Below are 16,728 nucleotides of genomic sequence, written 5' to 3' on the forward strand. Positions count from 1 at the left end.
TCTCTTTTTGGACCCGAATGCGCCTTTTGAGCCCAAACTTTCCCTTCCTGGACACAGATTCCTCCTTTTTGAGCCCAAATTCCCCATTTAAGACCCAAATTCTATATTTTTTTTTTTACCCAAACTCCCGTTTTCACCCCAAAATCTCCTTTCTTGGGCCCAAATTTCCCCCCTCGATCTGCTGGGTTGAGCTGTACTCCCCGCTCTCTTTCGGGACTACATTTCCCATCGTCCCTCTCGCCGATTTCCGGTGTAAAGCCCGCCTTTTTCCCTTTTCTCCTGAGGCGACTTCCGGCCGGGTGCCGCGCTGGCGCCGCCATGTTCCTGCAGTGCTAAGAGAACGAGGGCGGGGAGCGCGTCTACACCCTGCGGGTACCGGGCGCTTTTGGGGGATTTAGGGGAGGACTCGTAGGGGACCCGCGGTGTTTGGGTGTCCGCGGTGCGTGCTGGGAGCGATGCGGGTCAGTTTGGCTGTGCTCAGGGGGGAATTTGGGCTCTCCCTGACGCTCTGTCCCCACAGAAGGTGTCCCCGGACGGGGTCCCCACACGCTTGGCGCACCCCGCCCGCTTCTCCCCCGATGATAAATTCTCCCGGCACCGCCTGGCCCTGAAGCGGCGCTTCGGGGTTTTGCCAACGCAGCGTGGCCGGACCCTGCTGTGAGGCACCCCAGAAATCCCCTGAGGAGCCCTGAGATGGCCCCGAGCTCCTGGGAGGGATCCCCGCCATGAGAGAAGGTCAAATCACAGTGCCAGCAGACTGCACGGAAATGAGGGGAAAGGAACGTTTTAAAGAGGAGGAAAAATGAAATATTAAAGGTCGAGGGTCTCTGAGTTTTGGTGACCAAATAACTTGGGGTTTTCTTCCTGTTTTGGGGGTATTTTTGTGGTTTTTTGGGTCTGGGGAGAGAATTTAGGGGGTATTGGGGGAAGCGCTAACGGGGCTCTAAGGGGCGCGGGGGATGATGGGAGTTGTAGGCGCGGGTATAACGGTGCTCTATGGGGCGCGGGGCATGATGGGAGATGGAGTCGCGGGTATAACGGGGCTCTATGGGGCGCGGGGCATGATGGGAGATGGAGTCGCGGGTATAACGGGCTCTATGGGGAGCGGGGCATGATGGGAGATAGAGTCGCGGGTATAACGGGCTCTATGGGGAGCGGGGCATGATGGGAGATAGAGTCGCAGGTATAACGGGGCTCTGGGGTGCGGGAGATAATGGGAGATGGAGTCGCTGCTTTAAAGGGGCTAAGTGAGGCCGCGGGGCATCACGGGAAATGGGGGCATGGCCGTAAATGCGCGCAATGGGCGCCGCGGGGCATGATGGGAGCTGTAGTCCCGGAATTCTCTGTAACGGAGCGGTTGGGGGTCCTGGAGGGCAGGTGTGGGTCTACAGGGGCACCTGGGGGGATTCTGTGGGGTCGGGAAGCCCCTGGGGGCACCTGGGGAGCTCTGAGGGGTCTCCGTGGGGCTCAGGACGTGACGGGAATTGTCGGGCCGGAACTCGACTCTGAGGGGGCTCTGTCGCCGCGGGGCATGACGGGAGCTGGACTCCTAGCTTTAACGGCGCTCCGTGCGTGCCGCGGTGCATGGTGGGATCTGTAGTCCCTTAGGTGGCGCTCGGAGGCCTCTGTGTTGTTTGGGGCATCTGGGCGTTCGAGGAGGCGTTCGGGCCTCCCGAATGGGCTCGGGGGGGCTCTCGGGGGTCCCGCAGGGTCTGGGGGGCTCCTGTGAGGCTCATGGTAGCGGATAGGGGAGCGCTGTGGAGCGCGGGGCCTGACGGGACTTGTAGTTAGGCCGCCATGGAGCCGCTGTGCATGATGGGGCTTGTAGGCTCAAAGTCGCTAAAATGGCGCCGACACCAGGCCCCGCCTCCAACTGCTGTTCCCGGGTGCTGATTGGTTGCAGACAGTGATGGGCGGGAGCCTCAGCCAATGGGAGGCGGCAGAGGCGGGACCAGCCCATTCAACCCCTCCAGTCCCTCCCAGTAAAGCCCAGTTAATCCCAGTCCAGGCTAGTTCCTCCCAGTACAGCCCCAGTGCCCCTCCAGTCCCTCCCAGTGCAGCCCAGTTTGCCCCTGTGCCTCCCAGTATCTCCCAGTTCTACCAGTGCCACTCCCAGTTCGTCCCAGTCCATCCCAGTTTGTCCCAGTGCATCCCAGTGCCACTCCCAGTCTGTCCCAGTGCTCCCAGCATCCCCCAGTGTCACTCCCAGTTCATCCCAGTATCCCCCAGTTCATCCCAGTCCTTCCGCGGCCAAGCCTCTGCCCCGCCCCCATATTTGGCCACGCCCCTTCCATTGGTCACGCCCCCTCGTTCCGTGCCCCGCCCCCTCCCATTTCCAGTTCCCGCGGCTGCTCTGGGAAGGTGAGTGGAGCCCCAGTGACTCCCAGTTCATCCCAGTAACTCCCCAGTAACCCCCCCCAGTCCCTCCCAGTAACCCCCAGTGACTCCCCAGTCCCTCCCAGTAACCCCCAGTGACTCCCCAGTCCCTCCCAGTTCATCCCAACAACCCCCCAGTAATCCCCCAGTGACTCCCAGTAACTCCCAGTAACCTCCCAGTAACCCCCCAGTCCATCCCAGTAACCCCCCAGTAACATCCCAGTAACCCCCCATCCATCCCAGTCTCTCCCAGTTTGCCCAGTTCTCTCCCAGTAGTCGCCAGTTGGTCCCAGTCCCCCCCGGCTCCCCCCAGTTTGTCCCAGTTTCCCCCAGTTCGTCCCAGTCCTGCCCTGCTCAGGAATCCCAGTGACTCATCCCTCCCAGTCCCTCCCAGTATAAACCAGTCCCTCCCAGTCTCCTCCCAGTTTCCCCCAGTTCGTCCCAGTCCTGCCCTGCTCAGGAATCCCAGTGACTCACCCGTCCCCAGTCCCCTCCCAGTCCCTCCCAGTTTGTCCCAGTCCCCCCCCAGTTGCTCCCAGTTTGTCCCAGTTTGTCCCAGTCCCCTCCACCCCCCCAGGGATCAAAGGTGACGGAATGGAGTGGGAACAGCTCCGGGAACTGGTGATACTGGGAGGTACTGGTTTGGACTGGGAGGGACTGGGACGGACTGGGAGGGACTGGGGGGGACTGGGAGGGACTGGTTTGTACTGGGAGGGACTGGGAGGGAACTGGTTTATATTGGGAGGGACTGGGAGGGACTGGTTTGTATTGGGAGGGACTGGGAGGATTTCGGGGGTTACTGGGAGGAACTGGGCCCAGTCCCAGCCCAAACTGGTTTAACTGGTGTCCCCTCCCCCCCCAGTTCTGTCCCTGGCCAGAGGCGACACCCCCGGTGAGTGACTGGGACAAACTGGGGCAAACTGGGAGAGACAGGGACAAACTGGGACAAACTGGGAGTGACTGGGATGGAAAGCCTGAACTGGTTTATACTGGTCCATACTGGTTTCTACTGGTCCATGCTGGTCCATACTGGCTTATACTGGTTTATACTGGTCCGTGCTGGTCTCTCTGACCCCTCCCTTCCCCCCCAGATGCCTCCAGTCCCTTCCAGTTCGGTGAGTGCGGGAACTGGGAGAGACTGGGAGGGTCCCCAAATGTCCCCAAAGTGTCCCTAAGGTGTCACCAGGTACCCCCAGGTGTCCCCAGGTGTCCCCAAAGTGTCCCCAAAGTGTCCTCAGGTACCCCCAGGGTGTCCCCAGGTGTCCCCAAAGTGTCCCCAGGTGTTCCCAAGGTGTCCCTAGGGTGTCCCCAAAGTGTCCCCAAGGTACCCCCAGGTGTCCCCAAGGTGTCCCCAGGGTGCCCCAGGGTGTCCCCAAGGTGTCCCCAGGTGTCCACAGGGTGTCCCCAGGTACTCCCAGGTGTCCCCAACATGTCCCCAAGGTACCCCCAGCTGTCCCAGTGTCCCTGTCCCTGTCCCAGACTGGTGTCACCTGCGCGTCGGTGGCCTCGCGGTGGCCGCAGTGCTGAGCGTGCTGGGGGTCGTCGTCCAGTGAGTGCCACCCCTGTCACCTGTGTCACCTCTGTGCCACCTGTATGTCACCTGTATGTCACCTGTGTCACCCGTGTGTCACCTGTGTCACCTGTGTGTCACCCGTGTGTCACCTCTGTGTCACCTGTGTGTCACCTGTGTCACCTCTGTGCCACCTGTATGTCACCTGTATGTCACCTGTGTCACCCGTGTGTCACCTGTGTCACCTGTGTGTCACCCGTGTGTCACCTCTGTGTCACCTGTGTGTCACCTGTGTGTCACCTGTGTCACCTCTGTGTCACCTGTGTGTCACCTGTGTCACCTCTGTGTCCCCTCAGGTGGGAAGTGCAAGTGCCGGAGCAAGGCCAGCTGAAACCCGGGGACATTTGGGGACATTCGGGGACAATTTGGGGACACTCGGGGACATTTGGGGTCATCGGGGGATTTGGGGATGTTGGTGGATGACATCGGGGACACTTTTTGGGGGATTTGGGGACGTTTTGGGGACCTTGGGGACACTGAGGGGGACTTGGGGTTGGGGGATTGGGGACATTTGGTGACATCGGGGACATTTGGGGGACACTTGGGGACAGTCTGGGGACACCTCAGTGTCCCCTCCCCTCCCCCGCAGGCACCGCCCCCCCCCCCCCCCGGAGCTGTCACCTCTGGCTGGGACAGGTGAGTGTCCCCTCCCCCCTGGGGACACCACGGGGACACCGCGGGGACACTTTGGGGACACCGCGGGACGGTGCCACCCCCTGACCCCCCCTCTCTCCGCAGGAGCCTGAGCTGTCCCCAGGTGTCCCCAAATGTCCCCAACAGGTGACACCGGATGGGGGGGAGGGGTGGCATTGATTTCCCCGAAATGTCCCCAAATTTTCCCCAAAATGTCCCCAAGAAAGGCAATGAATAAAAATGGGTGAAAAAAAAAAGGATTTTGGTCACCGGGGGAGGGGACACGGGGACGGCGGGACAGCGGTGGCACTGGGAGGGGACACAAGGGCTTGGGGACATCGGGGCCATGGTGGTACCAGGAGGGGACGCTGAGGCCATGGTGGCCTTGGGGACATCGGGGCCATGGTGGCTTTGGGGACATCGGGGTGATGGTGGCTTTGGGGACATCAGGGTGATGGTGGCTTTGGGGACATCGGGGTGATGGTGGCACCAGGAGGGGACACTGAGGCAATGGTGGCCTTGGGGACGTTGGGTCAGTGGTGAACTTGGGGACACTGAGGCAATGGTGGCCTTGGGGATGTCGCGCGAGGGTGGCCTCAGGTCCCTGCTGGTGTCTGGTCAATGTCCCCGCGTCCCTCTGGTGCCCGAGCCCACGGCGACGTCCCCACGTCCCTGCAGCTGCACGAGGCCGTGGTGGCACCGCCGTCCTCACGGTGTCCCCACAGTGTCCCCACCTTGTCCCCACGGTGTCCCTTCACACCCCCATCTCCACAACATCAGGGTGGCCACCATGCCCACGTCCCACCAGATGCCACCACACGTCCCTCCAGATGCCACCACATGTTCCCCTCATGTCCCCTGATGTCCCCATCTCCACGGTGGACTGGTGGCCACCATCCTCGGCTGCCACCACGCGTCCCCTGATGTCCCCCAGCCTCAGGGACATGACGGCAGCTCCGGGCATCCCCCCGGCGGCGGGCAGCCACCGGGCGCGCCTGGCCGTCCCCTCAGGTGCCGACGTCCTCGGTGACGTGGGCGTAGATCTGGGTGGCCCCCTTGAAGCTGGAGGCCACCAGGAAGTGGCGGTGGCCGACGGCGACAGGGACGAAGGCGCGGGGGGTGGGCACGGGCAGGTCCTGGGCGGGCTCCAGGCGGCCGCCGGCGCCCAGGCGGAAGACGCGGCTCGGGGCGAAGTCGTTGCCCAGCAGGACGTAGCGGTGGCCGGCCAGGAGCAGCGGCTGGAAGACCAGAGAGCCGCGGGCCGGCACCTGCTGCACCTCGCGGAACATGGAGCCCTCCCAGCGCATCACCTGGAGATGGCGCGGGGTGGGGGGTCAGTGGTGGGACCATGGGGTGGGTCGGGTTGGGTGGGTTGGGTTTGGTTTGGTTGGGTTGGTTGGTTGGGTTGGTTTGGTTGGGTTGGTTGGGTGGGTTGGGATGGAGATGGCACCATTTGGTGGGTGGTGGCACCCTGGGGTGGGTGGTGGGACCATGGGATGGAGATGGCACCATGGGGTGGGTGGTGGGACCATGGGGTGGGTGGTGGCACCGTGGGTTGGGTTCATGGATCAGTGATGGCACCATGGGATGGGTGGTGGGACAATGGGGTGGGTGGTAGCACAATGGGGTGGGTGGTGGCACCATGGGGTGGGTGGTGGCACCATGGGGTGGGTGGTGGGACCATGGGATGGAGATGGCACCATGGGGTGGGTGGTGGCACCATGGGGTGGGTTGGGTTGGGGCCCTCCCTGCACTTCACCTGCACTTCACCTGCACTTGGGGTCAGGGGTCAGAGGTGGGGCCTCGTGGCCCTGATGGGCCCCCATGGCCATGGGGTGGCCATCATCACCCTGGTGGCCCCACCTGTGACCACTCATGGCCCCGATGCCCCCCCATGACCACATGGCCTTGATGGAACCCCATGGACCCATGACCCTGGTGACCCCCCATGACCCCATGACCTTGGGAACCTTCCATGACCACATGACCTTGATGGAACTCCATGACCCTGGTGACCCTCCATGACCCCATGGCCTTGATGGACCTTCATGACCACACAACCATGATGGAACCCAATGGACCCATGACCCTGCTGACCCCCTCATGACCACATGACCTTGATGGAACCCCATAACCCCATGACCCTAATGGACCCCCATAACCCCGTGAGCTTGATGGATCCCCATAACCACACGACCTTGATGGACCCCCATAACCCCATGGCCTTGATGGACCCCCATAACCCCATGACCCCGCTGCACCCCCAATCCCTGCTGACCCCCCATGACCTTGCCGGACCCCCACCCACCCCCCCACCCACCACGACCCCACCACCCCCAAGCCCGCCGCCATCACCTTGGCGTCGCCCAGGAACCTGGTGAGGCACAGGAAGACGCTGCCCCGCAGGCGGAAGTGCTTGGCGGCGTAGGCGTCGGGCACGTGGGGGATGTCGGTGTGCGGCGCGAAGGCGTCGCCGCTCCAGCGGTAGACGAGCGGCCGGCGCGCGGCGCCGCAGAGCACCAGGGCCGGCCGCCCGCCCAGCTCCAGGAACTCCAGGTGGGTGTCGCGCTGCCACGGCCGCAGCGCCTGGTGCGGGTAGAAGCCGCCCGAGGCCCAGCGGAACACGGTGCTGGTGCCGCCCTTGGAGCTGTCGGCCACCCCCAGGTAGAGGTGCCCGGCCAGGCGCGCGGCGGCCACGGCGTGGGGCCGGCGCAGGCGGCCGGCGCCCAGGGCCTGGTGGCGCACGAAGGCCGAGCCGGGGCCGCCCGAGCGCCGCCACACCCAGGAGCCGCCGCCCAGCTGGGCCACCACCAGCAGCAGGGTGTCACCCAGCGGGACCGGGTGGCAGGCCACCGGTGAGGAGCCTGGGGGGACGGAGGGGACGTCGGCGGGGACACGGGGGCAGCAGGGACACCGGGGACAGCAGGGACCTTGGGGACAGCGGGGACACTGGGGACAGCGGGGACACTGGGACAGCAGGGACCTTGGGGACAGCAGGGACCTTGGGGACAGCGGGGACACTGGGACAGCAGGGACCTTGGGGACAGCAGGGACCTTGGGGACAGCGGGGACACTGGGGAGAGCAGGGACCTTGGGGACAGCGGGGACACTGGGGACACCGGGGACCTTGGGGACATCGGAGATGCTGGGGACCTTTGGGACCTTGGTGGTTATTGGAGGCCTCGGGGACATTTGGGGACATTTGGGGACCTTTGGGGACCTTTGAGCACCTTGAGGACCTTGGGGACATCGGGGCAATTCCTTTGTTCTCCCCCAAGGTCATTTTGGGGACCCTCAGCCCATTTTTGGGGTCCCCGAGGCCATTTCTGGGGGGGTCACCCCAACTCTTGGTGTCCTCGGGTCCCTCTTGATGTTCCTCACCCAACTTTAACCATTCCCACCCCATTTTCCCCATTCCCACCCCGTTTTCCCCATTTGTCCCATTTTTTCGCAATTTTCTCCATTTTTTTCCATTTTCCCCATTCCCCCCCATTTCTCCCCCTTTTCCCCAATTTTCTTTTATTTTCACCATTTTTCTCCCGTTTTCCCCTCCATTTTACTCCATTTCCCCCCACCCCCCCTGTTTTTTCCCATTTCCCCCCATTTATTCACTATTTTCCCCCTTTTTCCCCATTTTACCCCGTTTCTCTCACTGTTGGTTATGGTGGGGGAACAGAACCTCCCCCCTATTTTTTTTCATCATTTTTCCCCCCATTTTTCCTCATTTTTGCCCCTTTCCCCCTCTTTTTCTTGTTTTTTTTTCACTGTTCTATCCCTTTTTCCCCATTTCCCTCTATTTTATCCCGTTTTCCACCATTTTAACCCCATTTCCCCCATCAATTCCCATTTTCCCCCATTTCCTCCTTCTTTTTCAACATTTTCTCCCCGTTTTTCTCCATTTCCTTCAATTTTCCCCAATTTTCCCCCCATTTCCTCCATTTTCTCATAATTCTTTCAAATTTTTCACCATTTTCCCATTTCCACCCTTTTTAACCATTTTTTTCAGTTTTTTCCATTCCCCCATTTTTCCCTATTTTTCCCCCATTTCCCTATTTCCCCCATTTTTTCCCCATATCCCCCCATTTTTTATTTTTTCCATTTTACCTGATTTCCCCCCTTTTCCACCATTTTAACCCCATTTCCCCCATCTACTCCCATTTTTTCACCATTTCCTCCTTCTTTTTCAACATTTTCTTCCCATTTTTCTCCATTTCCCCCCCATTTCTCCCATTTTCTCAGAGTTCTTTCAGTTTTACACCATTTTCCCATTTCCCCCCATTTTTTCCCCATTTCCCCATTTTCCCCCCATTTTTTCCCATTTCCCCCCATTTCTCTCGCTGTTCACGATGGTGGGCACACAGAACCTCCCACCCCATTTTCCCCTCATTTCCCCCATTTTTCCTTCGTTTTTTTCCCATTTTCCCCCAATTTTTCCCACTTTTCCTCCCATTTTCACCAATTTATCCCCCATTTTCCCAATTTCCCCGTTTTTCCCCATTTCCCCCTTTTCTCTCACCGCTGACGACGCTGTGGGCTCAGAATCCCCCCCCCAAGCTGCTCCCACTCCCACCCCATTTTCCCCAATTTCCCCAAATTTTTGCCCCATTTTCCCTCATTTCCCCATTTTGCTCAATTTCCCTCATTTTTTCGCCATTTCCCCCAATTTTTTTGCCATTTCCTCCCATTTTTTTCCACAATTTTTCCCATTTTCCCCCGTTTTTCCCCCATTTCTCTTGCTGTTGAGGACGCTGTGGGCTTGGACACTCCCTCTGAGCTCCTCCCAGTCCCACCCCATTTTCCCCAATTTCCCCAAATTTTTCCCTATTTCCCCCCATTTTTACCCCATTTCCCCATTTTGCTCTAGTTCCCCCCAGTTTTTCGCCATTTCCCCCCATTTTTTCGCCATTTCCCCCCATTTTTTCCCCAATTTTTCCCATTTTTCCCCATTTTTCCCCCATTTCTCTCGCCGTTGATGATGCGCTGGGCTCAGAACCTCCCCCCAAGCTGTTCCCACTCCCCCCCATTTTCCCCATTTCTCCCCCATTTTTTCCTCATTTTTCCCCCATTTTTTTGCCATTTTCCCCTTTTTTCCCCGTTTTTCCCCCGTTTTCCCCCATTTTTCGCCCGTTTTACCCATTTCTCTCGCTGTTGAGGACGCTGTGGGCTCAGAAGCTCCCCCCGAGCTGTCCCCACTCCCACCCCATTTTCCCCATTTCTCCCCCGTTTTTTCCCCATTTTCCCTCATTTTTTCGCCATTTCCCCCCATTTTTTGGCCGTTTTCCCCCATTTTTTCCCGTTTCCCCCCATTTTTGCCCCGTTTCGCTCACCGTTGATGACGCGCTGGGCGCGGAAGCTGCCCCCCAGCTGGTCCCACTCCAGCAGGGCGCAGGCTCCGGCCGCCGGCTGCGCCAGGGCCACCCCAGGGTGCCCCCCGAGCACGAAGGGCTCGGCCCCGAGCGAGGAGAACGGCAGCGCCTGGAACGGCCGCAGCTCTGGGGACACGGGGACAGTTGGGGACACCCCGGGGACAGCGTGGGGACATGGCTGGGGATCTGGGGACAGCTTGGGGACATCGCTGGGGACATGGGGACAGCCCGGGGACAGCTTGGGGACATGGCTGGGGATCTGGGGACAGCTTGGGGACATCCCTGGGGACATGGGGACAGCCCGGGGACAGCTTGGGGACAGCTTGCTGACATCTTGGGGACATGGCTGGGGACATAGGGAGAGTTGGGGACATCCCCAGGGACATTGGACAGCCCCAGGCCCTCCCAGTCCCATTCCCCCCCACAAAATCCCCCATCCCAGTCCCTGCCAGTATATCCCAGTATAAACCAGTACAAACCAGTCCCTGCCAGTATATCCCAGTTTCTCCAGTATATCCCAGTACAAACCAGTACAAGCCAGTCCCCTCCATGCCCCATTTTCACCCCCCAAACCCCCCGGATTTTCTCCCCCCGGTCCCTCCCAGTTTGTCCCAGTCCATCCCAGTATACCCCAGTATATCCCAGTCCCATTTTCCCATCTAAAATTTCCAATTTTACCCCTGAAATTCCCATTTCTCACCCTAAAACCACCAGAGTTTTCCCCCCAGTCCCTCCCAGTATAACCCAGTATGTCTCAGTCCCTCCCAGTCCCATTTTCCCCCCCAAAATCCCCTGGATTTTCTCCCCCCAGTCCCCCCCAGTCCCTCCCAGTCCCTCCCAGTCCCTCCCAGTTCCCTCCCAGTCCCCCCCAGTCCCCCCAGTCCCTCCCAGTCCATCCCAGTTCCCTCCCAGTGCCTCCCAGTCCCTCCCAGTTCCCTCCCAGTCCCCCCCAGTCCCTCCCAGTCCCTCCCAGTTCCCTCCCACTTTTTCCCAGTTCCCTCCCAGTCCATTCCAGTCCATCCCAGTTCCCCCCAGCTCCCCCCAATCCCCTCCCAGTTCCCCCCCATCTTTTCCCAGTATATCCCAGTCCCTCCAAGTCCCCTCCCAGTTCCCTCCCAGTTTGTCCCAGTTCCCTCCCAGTTTTTCCCAGTTCCCTCCCAGTCCATTCCAGTCCATCCCAGTTCCCCCCAGTCCCCCCGGTCCCCTCCCAGTTCCCTCCCAGTCCCCCTCAGTCCAACCCAGTATATCCCAGTTTGTCCCAGTCCATCCCAGCTTGTCCCAGTTCCCTCCCACTTCCCCCCAGTCCCCCCCAATCTCTTCCCAGTTCCCCCCAGTCCCTCGCAGTCCCATTTTTAACCCCTAAAACCCCCTGGATTTTCTCCCCCCAGTGCCCCCCCTGTCCCTCCCAGTCCCTCCCAGTTCCCTCCCAGTCCCTCCCAGTCCCTCCCAGTATAAACCAGTCACCGTGGCGCTGGCACTGGAGCTGCCGGGGCCCGAGCAGTGCCAGGGCGGTGCCGGCCAGCGCCGCGGGGCCGTGGCAGCGGGCGCCGCCCTCGGGGCCGGGGCCGGGCCGGGCGCGCAGCCAGCGCAGCAGCCAGCGCAGCGCGCAGTCACAGCGCAGCGGGTTCCCCCGCAGGTCCCTGCGCCGGGCACAGCGGGGGACAGCGGGGGACAGCGGGGGACAGCCACGTCGGGGTCACCGCGTTGGGAACACCGGGGGACAGCCACGTCGGGGTCACCGCGTTGGGGACAGCCACGTCGGGGTCACCGCGTTGGGGACAGCGGGGGACACCGGGGGACGGCCACGTTGGGGTCACCGTGTTGGGGACACCACAGGTTGGGGACACCATGTTGGGGACACCACAGGGAGACCGCATTGGGGACACCATGGGGACACCGGGGGATACCACAGGGACACCACAGGGACACCGCATTGGGGACACCGGGGGACATCACAGGGACATCACGCCAGGGACACCACAGGTGGGCACGTCGGGGACACCACGGGTCGACGACACCAAGGGTCGACACATCGGGGACACCGCATTGGGGACATCGCAGGGACACCACGGGGACACCACGGGGACATCCCAGGTTGGCACGTTGGGGACGCCATGGGTCGGGGACATCCCAGGTTGGCACGTTGGGGACACCACGGGTCGGGGACATCCCAGGTTGGCACGTTGGGGACGCCACGGGTCGGCGCGTCGGGAGCACCGAGGGTCGCCGGGTGGCACGAAGGGGCAGCGAAGCGGGGAAAAAACGGCAGCAAAGTGAGAAAAATGGCAAAATGTGGCACCAAAGTGACAAAAGTGGCAACAAAATGACAAAAAATGGCACCAAGGTGAGAAAAGCGGCACCAAAGTGGCACTAAATGCCACCAGGTGTCACCAGGTTTCAGCAGAGTGGCAAAAAGTGGCAGCAAAATGCGAAAAATGGCAACAAAATGACCAAAAATGGCACCAAATGGCACCAGAGTGGCACCAAGTGACATCAAAGTGGCACCAAAGTGGCACCAAAGTGGCACCAGGGGTCACCAAAGTGGCAAAAATGGCACCAAATGGCACCAGAGTGGCACCAGAGTGGCACTAAAAGGACATCAAATGGCACCAAGTTGCACCAGAGTGGCACCAGGTGGCACCAAAGTTACAAAAATGGCACCAGAGTGGCACCAAGTGGCACCAAGTGACATCAAAGTGGCACTAAGTGGCACCAGGGGTCACCAAAGTGGCAAAAAATGGCACCAAATGGCACCAGAGTGGCAAAAATGGCACCAAATGGCACCAAAGTGGCACTAAAGGGACATCAAGTAGCACTAAGTGGTGCCAGGGGTCACCAGAGTGGCAAACGTGGCACCAAAGTGACAAAAAGTGGCACCAAAGTGGCATCAAATGGCACCAAGTGGCACCAAAGTGGCACTAGGTGGTCCCAAAGTGGCAAAAAGTGGCACAAAAGTGAGAAAAATGGCACCAAAGTGGCACTAAATGTCACCAGGTGTCACCAGAGTGGCAAAAAGTGGCAGCAAAGTGACAAAAATGGCACCAAATGGCACTAGAGTGGCACTAAAGGGACATTGAGTGGCACCGGAGTGGCACTGAATGGCACCAAAGTGGCCCCAGGTGGCACTGGAGTGGCACTGAAGTGGCACTGAAGGGACATCGGGTGGCATCGAATGTCACCAAATGCCACCAGAGTGGCACAAAATGGCACCAAACGGCAGCAAAGTGACAAAAAGTGGCACCAAAGTGGCACCAACCCTCCCAACCCCCCAGTGTCCCCAAAGGTCATCAAACGTCCCCAATGTCCCCAACCCCCAAATGTCCCCAATGTTCCCAATGTCCCCAACCCCCCAATCCCCTCAATGTCCCCAAACGTCCCCAAATCCCCCAAATGTCCCCAATGTTCCCAATGTCCCCAAATCCCCCAAATGTCCCCAATGTCCCCAGTGTCCCCAACCCCCGAATGTCCCCAATGTCCTCAAATGTCCCCAAAATCCCCAACATCCCCGATGTCCCCAATGTCCCCAACCCCCCCAAATGTCCCCAATGTCCCAAATGTCCCCAACCCCCCCAAATGTCCCCAACCCCCCCAATGTCCCCCAGTGTCCCCAATGTCCCCAACCCCCCCAGTGTCACCCACAGGTGGCCGAGGTTGGGCAGCTCCTGGAAGAGGCCGCGGGGCAGCGACTGCAGGAGGTTGTCGGCCAGACTCCTGCGGGGACAGCGGGGACATTGGGGACATTTGGGGACATTGGGGACATTGGGGACATTGGGGACATTTGGGGACATTGGGGACATCGGGGACATTGGGGACATCGGGGACATTGGGGACATTGGGGGGATTGAGGACACTGGGGACATTGGGGACATTTGGGGACTTTGGGGACATTGGGGACACTTGGGGACATTGGGGACATTGGGGGACACTTGGGGACACCTTGGGGACACTTGGGGACATTGGGGACATTGGGGACATTTGGGGAATTGGGGACATTGGGGACATTTGGGGACATTTGGGGACACTTCGGGACACTCACAGGAACAGGAGCCCCCGGAGCCCCCGGAGAGCTGCAGGGGGGAGGGAGCGGAGCTGGGAGTCCTCCAGGAACCTGCCCAGTACGGACCAGTATGGACCAGTATGGACCAGTATGGACCAGTACAGACCAGTACGGACCAGTATGGACCAGTATGGACCAGTATGGACCAGTACGGACCAGTTACAGACCAGTACTGCCCAGTATGGACCAGTATGGACCAGTACGGACCAGTATGGACCAGTACAGACCAGTACGGACCAGTACGGACCAGTATGGACCAGTACAGACCAGTACGGACCAGTATGGACCAGTATGGACCAGTATGGACCAGTACGGACCAGTTACAGACCAGTACTGCCCAGTATGGACCAGTATGGACCAGTACGGACCAGTATGGACCAGTATGGACCAGTATAAACGAGTTACAGACCAGTATGGACCAGTACTGACCAGTACAGACCAGTACAGACCAGTACGGACCAGTATGGACCAGTACGGACCAGTACGGACCAGTACGGACCAGTATGGACCAGTATGGAGCAGTATGGACTGGTACAAACCAGTACAGACCAGTATAAACCAGTACAAACCAATATAACCAGTCCCTCCCAGTTTGTCCCGGTCCCTCCCAGTCCAAACCAGTCCAAACCAGTCCAAACCAGTCCAAACCAGTCCCTCCCAGTCCAAACCAGTCCCTCCCAGTCTAAACCATTCCAAACCAGTCCAAACCAGTCCAAACCAGTATCCCCAGTATCACTCAAAGGTACTCGAGTGCCCCCAGCCCCATTCCCCGTCCAAACCAGTATAAACCAGTACAAACCAGTATAACCGGTCCAAACCAGTCCAAACCAGTACAAACCAGTATAAACCAGTCCAAACCAGTCCCTCCCAGTATAAACCAGTCCAAACCAGTCCCTCCCAGTATAAACCAGTATAAACCAGTCCAAACCAGTCCCTCCCAGTATAAACCAGTCCAAACCAGTCCAAACTAGTCCAAACCAGTCGTTCCCAGTCGTTCCCAGTCGTTCCCAGTGCAAACCAGTATACCCAGTATCCCCAGTGTGACTCACAGGTACTCCAGCGCCCCCAGCCCCTCGAAGGCTCCGTCCCCGACGCTCCCCAGGCGCCCCGAGGCCACCAGGCTGGGGGAGAGGGGGACATTTTGGGGACATTGGGGACATTTGGGGACATTTGGGACATTTGGGGACATTTGGGACATTTTGGGGACATTTTGGGGACATTTGGGACATTTAGGACAATTTGGGACAATTGGGGACATTGGGGACATTTGGGGACATTTGGGGACATTTGGGGACATTTGGGGACATTTTGGGTCAATTTTGGGGACATTTGGGACAATTTTGGGGACAATTTGGGACATTTGGGGACAATTGGGGACAATTGGGACATTTGGGGACATTTTGGGACAATTGGGGACATTTGGGACAATTTGGGGACATTTGGGACATTTTGGGGACATTTGGGGACATTTGGGATATTTGGGGACATTTGGGGACAATTTTGGGACATTTGGGACAATTTGGGGACAATTTGGAACAATTGGGGCATTTGGGGACATTTTGGGGGGTTTGGGGACATTTTGGGAGGTTTTTGGGTCAATTTTGGGGACATTTGGGACAATTTTGGGGACAATTTGGGACATTTGGGGACATTTGGGGACATTTGGAGACAATTGGGGACAATTGGGACATTTGGGGACATTTGGGACATTTTGGGGACATTTTGGGGACATTTGGGACATTTAGGACAATTTGGGACAATTGGGGACATTTGGGGACATTTTGGGGGGTTTGGGGACATTTTGGGAGGTTTTTGGGTCAATTTTGGGGACATTTGGGACAATTTTGGGGACAATTTGGGACATTTGGGGACATTTGGGGACATTTGGAGACAATTGGGGACAATTGGGACATTTGGGGACATTTGGGACATTTTGGGGACATTTTGGGGACATTTGGGACATTTAGGACAATTTGGGACAATTGGGGACATTGGGGACATTTGGGGACATTTGGGGACATTTGGGGACATTTGGGGACATTTTGGGTCAATTTTGGGGACATTTGGGACAATTTTGGGGACAATTTGGGACATTTGGGGACAATTGGGGACAATTGGGACATTTGGGGACATTTTGGGACAATTGGGGACATTTGGGACAATTTGGGGACATTTGGGACATTTTGGGGACAATTTGGAACAATTGGGGCATTTGGGGACATTTTGGGGGGTTTGGGGACATTTTGGGAGGTTTTTGGGTCAATTTTGGGGACATTTGGGACAATTTTGGGGACAATTTGGGACATTTGGGGACATTTGGGGACATTTGGAGACAATTGGGGACAATTGGGACATTTGGGGACATTTGGGACATTTTGGGGACATTTTGGGACAATTTGGGGACATTTGGGACAATTTGGGGACAATTGGGAACAATTTGGGGACAATTGGGGCATTTGGGGACATTTTGGGAGGTTTTTGGGTCAATTTTGGGGACATTTGGGACAATTTTGGGGACATTTTGGGACATTTGGGGACATTTGGGACAATTTGGGGACACTTGGGACATTTTGGGGACATTTGGGATATTTGGTGACATTTGGGGACAATTTGGGGACATTTGGAACAATTTGGGGACAATTGGGGCATTTGGGGACATTTTGGGTGTTTGGGGACATTTTGGGAGGTTTTTGGGTCAATTTTGGGGACATTTGGGGTCAATTCTG

At 58.5% G+C, this 16,728-nt stretch overlaps 3 protein-coding genes across 13 annotated transcripts; 2 read left to right on the forward strand and 1 right to left on the reverse strand.

Moving 5' to 3' along the window:
• The first annotated feature begins 318 nt into the window (after positions 1 to 318).
• On the forward strand, positions 319 to 849 carry LOC121468903 (H/ACA ribonucleoprotein complex subunit 3). Its single transcript, XM_041713135.2, is given in 2 exon segments — positions 319 to 372; positions 521 to 849. Coding segments are annotated over 2 exon segments (195 nt in total). The 3' UTR covers positions 662 to 849.
• A 666-nt stretch (positions 850 to 1,515) lies between these two features.
• Positions 1,516 to 4,836, forward strand: LOC140681096 (FXYD domain-containing ion transport regulator 3-like). 11 transcript variants are annotated; one of them, XM_072920471.1, is made up of 6 exons: positions 1,516 to 2,361; positions 2,954 to 3,010; positions 3,239 to 3,268; positions 3,468 to 3,491; positions 3,817 to 3,925; positions 4,243 to 4,527. In XM_072920471.1, exons 2-6 carry the CDS (start codon positions 2,971 to 2,973, stop codon positions 4,367 to 4,369), a joined length of 330 nt encoding a protein of 109 aa, XP_072776572.1. In that variant the 5' UTR covers positions 1,516 to 2,361; positions 2,954 to 2,970; the 3' UTR covers positions 4,370 to 4,527. The 11 variants fall into 11 exon arrangements, 7 of the variants coding, with proteins under 7 accessions (XP_072776572.1, XP_072776573.1, XP_072776571.1 ...); XM_072920472.1 differs by having other exon boundaries at positions 3,856 to 3,925; XR_012052337.1 differs by having other exon boundaries at positions 3,468 to 3,967.
• LOC121469095 (leucine-rich glioma-inactivated protein 1-like) lies at positions 4,821 to 15,162 on the reverse strand. Its single transcript, XM_072920469.1, is given in 8 exon segments — positions 4,821 to 5,889; positions 6,935 to 7,443; positions 9,907 to 10,071; positions 11,410 to 11,585; positions 13,585 to 13,656; positions 13,982 to 14,053; positions 15,052 to 15,128; positions 15,130 to 15,162. Coding segments are annotated over 8 exon segments (1,407 nt in total). The 3' UTR covers positions 4,821 to 5,586.
• Positions 15,163 to 16,728: the final 1,566 nt, after the last annotated feature.

Source organism: Taeniopygia guttata, chromosome 31 (genome assembly GCF_048771995.1).
Source record: "Taeniopygia guttata chromosome 31, bTaeGut7.mat, whole genome shotgun sequence".
Lineage (NCBI taxonomy): Eukaryota > Metazoa > Chordata > Aves > Passeriformes > Estrildidae > Taeniopygia > Taeniopygia guttata.

What these genes read in the sequence shown, in the direction of transcription:
- LOC140681096 (XM_072920470.1), top strand. Translation starts at nt 1,910, where the DNA reads ATGGGCGGGAGCCTCAGCCAATGGGAGGCGGCAGAGGCGGGACCAGCC. An exon ending in GGCCAGAGGCGACACCCCCG is followed by an intron (nt 3,269 to 3,467) that starts GTGAGTGACTGG and finishes CTTCCCCCCCAG; the next exon opens with ATGCCTCCAGTCCCTTCCAG. An exon ending in CTCCAGTCCCTTCCAGTTCG is followed by an intron (nt 3,492 to 4,535) that starts GTGAGTGCGGGA and finishes CCTCCCCCGCAG; the next exon opens with GCACCGCCCCCCCCCCCCCC.